Consider the following 5,759-nt stretch of genomic DNA (forward strand, 5'->3'; position numbering starts at 1 on the left):
CTTGTCAATGTGTCGGGCTTGATTAGATCCTCATTCAAAGGAATAACCTGCAAAGATCATTTGTTGGGAATAGGGGAAATTGAATATGGATTGGGTATTAGATGATATTAAGGAATTAACTATTAATTTTGTTGGGAGTGATAGTATTGTATTGTAGGAATACACAGGAAATTTTTCTTATTCCTTTGCAGTGCACACTGAAGTATTCAGGGGTATAATGTCATGATGTCTAGGATTTATTTTTAAATACCAAAAAATAGAAAAGTAAATATGGAAAAATGTTAATAACTATTAAACCTTGATGATGGGCATATTGGTGGGGGGGGGTCCTTACACTTTTCCCTCTACTTTTCTGTGTGGCTGAAAATGTTTGTAAGGCTTAACAAGTGAAAGAATAAACCACAAAGCAAAATAACGTAATCAGAGAGTGGTCCAGAACCCACTGGCGCCCTCTCGTGGCCAGCAGTGTTGAGCTGCAAGAGAAATTCCAACTGCCAGGAGCCTCCATCACACTCACAAGGAGGCTCTCAAACCATTCTGTTCTTTCATTTGTTGTTACTGGGTTTTTAAAACTCAAAATTGAGGCAGACCTCATTACTCCGGGTTTGCGTGCCACCAGCTGGGATTCCCTGCAGTGGGACAACCGGTGTCTGAAGTTGATGGGTTCTGTCTTAGCTGAGGTGGGCAAGAAAGGCTTTCATGAGAGGGCAGTGACTGCAACTTAAAAGAACACAACGAAAGCTCAGGTCTTCCTTTTCTTTGGGAAGAACAGGTACATGCAGGGTGGTGGAAAAGAGGAAACAGAGTCGATGTTTTCTTAACTGGTCTCCTCTGAAGTCCCCTCGGAGGTGACCTTGATACTTCACTCCCTGGGGAAAACATGACCCACATCCAGGGCACCCACAAAGCCCACAAAGCTCGTGGCTAGTAAACCTTTTCTAGCTCTCCCAACACTTTTGCTCCCCAAACTGAGTTGTCTGCTTACCAAAGGTCACTTCTGTTCCTTCTAAACCCTGTGTATACCAGTTGTTCTTATTGTTATGCTAAAAGTACACACAAGCTAATAAAACTGAAGTGCAGGACTCCCATCAGACAACCCACATGTGTCACAAAAGAAGTGAACACAGCTTAGATCTACATTAAAAGTTTGGCAATTGGATGAACTTTTTTATGTCTTAAAATATGTAAGATATTTAATGTGTATATTTTTATTTAAGTGAGTCTCAGCTGTCGCTGATTCTGTTAATGAGCTGATCAACTCTTTCATCTTGATACCGTTAGATGGAGGTTTTCCACTATCCTTTGATTCTCTGTCCAGATTTGAGTGAAAATATCCAAAACCAGATCATTAAAATTTTTTTTCCCACTCAGCTTGGTCAAGGAACATATAGATACCCCGCATTGACTTATCTGCTCTTGGCATCTTATTTAGACTAATAATAAGACCCACTTGCATTTTCTGAGCATGCACTGAGAGTTGAGGGCAGACACTTTCCCCACCCATCCCCGCACACCCAGCTTCAGCTCAGTCAGGGTGTGTGAGGAGGCTGCCCGGTATCTTCCAGATTTGCTATTGTTGATCCATGCATTGGATAATCCCATCATCAAGATCTAACCACGTTAGAAATGGAAGGACAGAGAAGTCTGTAGGGTGACATTGCACTCAGGTGCCTCGAGGTCAGTTAGAGGTTTGGGCATCACTTTCTCTGAAGAAAATCAAAGAGCAGGCACAACCAGATAGAGAAGGACCCTGGAATCAGAGAGCTGGCTCTCCAGAGCAGCGAGTCAGAAGGCCTTGAAGCTTAGCCTCTGGAAGGAGCTGCTGGGGGCTGGCCACTTCCCACATGATGACTGTGGGATAGGGGAATGGCAACCTACCTCAGACCCCCACACTGGTGCCAAGGTAAGAGATGCATCAGACCACAGGCAGGTGGAGACCAGCCCTTGGACCTGTCCCATCATAGCCCAGGACTCAAGGACTCAGGGGCAGAGACTTATGTGTGTGGGACAATCTCACCACCCATGGGGATCTTGCTACAGTTAATGGTGGCAGAAGCCTGGACCTCTCGGAGCCTCAGTCCTCTCATTCACTACTTGGAGGAGAGTAGACCTGGGTCCCTTACAGCTCTGCCATCCCCGAGGCTGTGACCCACCTGCAGGGGTGAGACTGACCAGTCACCAGCAGAGAATGGACACCATCTGACAGGTGCCTCATCATTGCCCAGGGAGAGGGGATGAATGGGACATCTCTAAGTTGAGGTGAGAACATATGACTTGGCAAAAAGCAGGGCAACTCTTCCTATTCCAGACAGAAGCAGAAGATAGCGAGGGCGTGATGGTCTTCCAAGACCCTGAATCTCCCTGAGGCAGGGAAGGGGCTGCTCCATCCGACTTGTGCAGGGGAGTGAGGGGGCCCTTGCTGCAGCTCCAAGCCCTGACTAGGCCTTGTGGCCAGCTGGAGAGGGCAGTGAGGGGTGGCTCCATCTAATAGGAGTGTCTTGGGATGGGGTGGTCTCTTTGGCCCCTGCGTCAGGGGCAGGGCGGCTGGGGAAGTTCCAGGGCCCAGGACGGTCCCGGGCTATCACGCCCTCCCACCTGCTCCGCTTCTGGGCAGGTGAGGGCGGGTCAGTACTCTTTCTGAGCCCGGAACTCCGGCAGGCTCCAGGTCCGGGTCGGCGGAGGTGCGTCCCGCTCCACGTCCTCCGAGATGGTGCGGATGTCGCTGACTAAGGGGGCGATGCGCGCGCGGGTCTTGAAGGTGGCGCGGGGCCGCAGGTTCCACTGCCTAGTCAGCTTTTGCGCCTCCTCCTCCTGCTGCATCCTCTCCAAGACCTCCTGCAGCACCGAGCGGAAGAGCCCGGACACCTCCTGCACCTCGGGCTCGTGCTCCGCTATCAGCTGCCTGAACCTGGGTGCAGAGAGGGGAGAGGTGAGGGGGCGCGGTGGGGCGGGTCACCCGGGCGCGGCGCTTGGCCAGTGTCTAACCCCAGGGGCATCTCCGTGCACCTCCGTGGGCAATTCCCTCCCCCCACCCCACTGCTTCCCCACTTTTTCTGAAGTGAATCAGGAACCACCCACCCCACCTCCTTAGTGCCCCAGCCCATCCTGAGTTCAAATTCCAGCTCTGCCACCTCTGGCCTTCATGTGACTCAGCTTCCTCGTCTGTAAACTGGGGTCATAGTTATTCTTTTGTAAGATTTAATGCGCTGACATATGTAAAGATGCTGGCACTTCCCTCAGGTCATCAATGCAGTAGTAGTAAGGGAAGCCCATCGCTCTCAGGGACTTTTCTGGCTAACCCTCTCCCACCCTTCTGCCCTCACTGGCTAGTGTGATCTTTCTGAAATGTGTATCTGCTTCTGTTACTGTCCTGCGCTATTCCTTCCGTAGCTCCCCGCCACCTGCTGGGTGAGAGTGAGCTGTCTGGCCATGCGCACCAGGCGCCCTGCTAATCCACCGCCCTGCTAATCCACCGCAGTCTGCAAGGCAGCCAGGAAGAATCACGTGGTACCCCACTGCCTCAGGTTCTCCTGGATCCTGCCCAAGCTGCTTCCTCTTTGTCTCTGGCTTAGAGCTCAAGAATGAACAATAGCTAGCAAGTCCATTTAGTACCTGGTTTCCTCTACCATATTGAGAGTAAGGACTTCTCCAACTTTCCAGCAATGAGATAGGAAATGTGATGGGACAGTCCCCTGAGTGTCCCCAGCAGCCCTCCCCCCATTTATGAGTTTTGGTTTGCCAGCTTAGATTCTCTTACCAGCACCGCCCATAGCCCATGACTCATGACTCACCCCCAGCCCTGTCCCCAGGGTGCTTCTGGAACTAGGTACATTTGAGGGGTTTCCATGGTGCAGAATAAGAAAAATGGGGGAGGGTAAGATTCTCAGCCTAGAGGAATAAGTGTGAGGGGGTGGTGATAAGACCACATAACCCAAAGGAGTATGAACAGGACTGAAGAAGGAGAAGTTTTTAAGCAGAATTTCAAAGAGAAAGCTGTCTCATAGATGCATCTGTTGGCTAAAGAGATGGGTAAGGGAAGCTTTGGGGAGACTAAGGGGAATTTAAGATGTTTTATTGTGGAATTTTATTCCTTTACTAGGGTTCAAGAAATGCAGGTAAAAAACTTGAATTAGTTTTGACATTACTCTTGGCTGTTGGACTCTGCTTCCTTAACCCTGAATCCAATGAAGACTGGACCATGTGGCTCACAGCTTTATTAAAGTTATATTGAAGTTCAGGAACAGGTCTGTATTCAAGTTATAAACATCCGATGCCCCAGGGCTCTAATTCCTTTGAGAATGCGTGCACACACACACACACACACACACACACACACACACCCCTTAGACAAACTAGTGTGAAATAGAGTAACTGCGAAACCAATTTTGGAGAGATTATGTGGGAAAACCTCTCTTAGAAGGTAATATGGATGATGAACTAATGATGGAGAGGAAGCAGTCAGGATGCTAACAGTCCAGGCAGGGAGGATAGAAAGCTCAAAGGCCTGAGGTTCTTTCCTATCGAAACTCACGTGCCTCCAGGAGCCGCCTCCCGCCCCCTTTTGAGCCCCTAGCCCTGGCCTGGCACGCCAGGGCCTCTTTCAGATTCTTCCTCCTGCCTTGCTCCTTCTAACAGGTAACTGGCTCTTCCAGGCCCAGCCTCCTGTCCTGGTAGCTCAGGCCCTTGCCGGTGTGGTCACCCGCCCTAGAGTCTGAAGTCCAACCGTTGGTCCCTGTCATTGCCGGGGATTACCTCAGGATGGCAGGCCCGCAGTAGGATGGGTGGATCTTGGCACAGACATCCTCCAGTTGCATTCTTTCCCCGGGGCTGAGGTCGTAGGTGGGCCGGGGCGCGCTGGCCAGCCAGCTGTAGTCCACGCCGGTGCAGATCTTCCTGACCGCGTTGCTGCGCTCCCACTGCTGCCGCTCAGCCTCTCGCATCTGCCCTGCCAGCTCCACCATGAGCGTCTCCAGCACCATCTCCGCCGGACTCCGCGACGACAGCCGTGGTGGGGCCTCGTTCCACCGGAGCCACGGGATGAGGGACATGACACCCCCAGGCCCTGCCGAGACAGGGCAGGAATGCGTCTTCCTTGGGCTCCTCTGTCAGTTAGGGTGGGGAAAACAAGCGGGAGGGAAGAGAGCTGGGATCAGAGTGAGAAGAACTGCTTCCGACCCTCACAGCTGGGTGACCTCCGGTAAGTCGCTTAACCTCTCTGAGCAATCATTTCTAATTCTGTAAGACAAGGTAGAGCTGTTGCAAGAAGCTGTCGTGAATAAACTTGGGAAGCTCCAAGCACTCACGTAAAAGTAAGATAATCTCTCATGGTTCTAACAATCCCTAAGACATCCAGATGACTGAGCCCTGAGGAACTGCCCCCTGAATCCTTGCTAACTCCAAACCAAATGGAGTTAAAAACAATACAAGTCTCAAATGGAGTCACTTATGCTAAGACCCATGTCACCAAACCAAGAAAACTTGATTACAGCTTTGCCTCTTCCAGAAATGGAATCTTAAACCAGTCAGTCAGGAATTGCCTGATCAGCACTAGTTAGGTTACATGCCAGACAGACCCCTGCCATCCCCTAAAGGAAGGTAACTTTGCAATAACTAACCCACCTTTTTGCCTAGCATAACTTCTTCGTTCCTGCTCCCTTATGGCTATAAAAGTCCTTTATTTTGTACAGCTCTTTGGAGCTCTTTGTTATTTGCTCAATTGGATGCTACCCAGTTGGAATAGGTTTTTCTCAAATAAACTC

General features: G+C 50.4%; 1 protein-coding gene across 1 annotated transcript; it reads right to left on the bottom strand.

Annotated features, from left to right (window-relative positions):
• Positions 1-2,625: 2,625 nt before the first annotated feature.
• Positions 2,626-5,048, bottom strand: RD3 (RD3 regulator of GUCY2D). Its single transcript, XM_010992167.3, has 2 exons — positions 4,753-5,048; positions 2,626-2,908 (listed from the first exon to the last, which is right to left on the bottom strand). Exons 1-2 carry the CDS (start codon positions 5,046-5,048, stop codon positions 2,626-2,628), a joined length of 579 nt encoding a protein of 192 aa, XP_010990469.1.
• Between the last annotated feature and the right edge of the window lie 711 nt (positions 5,049-5,759).

Source organism: Camelus dromedarius, chromosome 21 (assembly GCF_036321535.1).
Source record: "Camelus dromedarius isolate mCamDro1 chromosome 21, mCamDro1.pat, whole genome shotgun sequence".
NCBI classification, from domain to species: domain Eukaryota; kingdom Metazoa; phylum Chordata; class Mammalia; order Artiodactyla; family Camelidae; genus Camelus; species Camelus dromedarius.

Bases quoted from the DNA above. Each gene is read 5' to 3' on its own strand.
- RD3 (XM_010992167.3), bottom strand. From the start codon at position 5,048: ATGTCCCTCATCCCGTGGCTCCGGTGGAACGAGGCCCCACCACGGCTG. The intron at 2,909-4,752 runs GTAATCCCCGGC...CTCTGCACCCAG, and splicing joins TGCGGGCCTGCCATCCTGAG to GTTCAGGCAGCTGATAGCGG.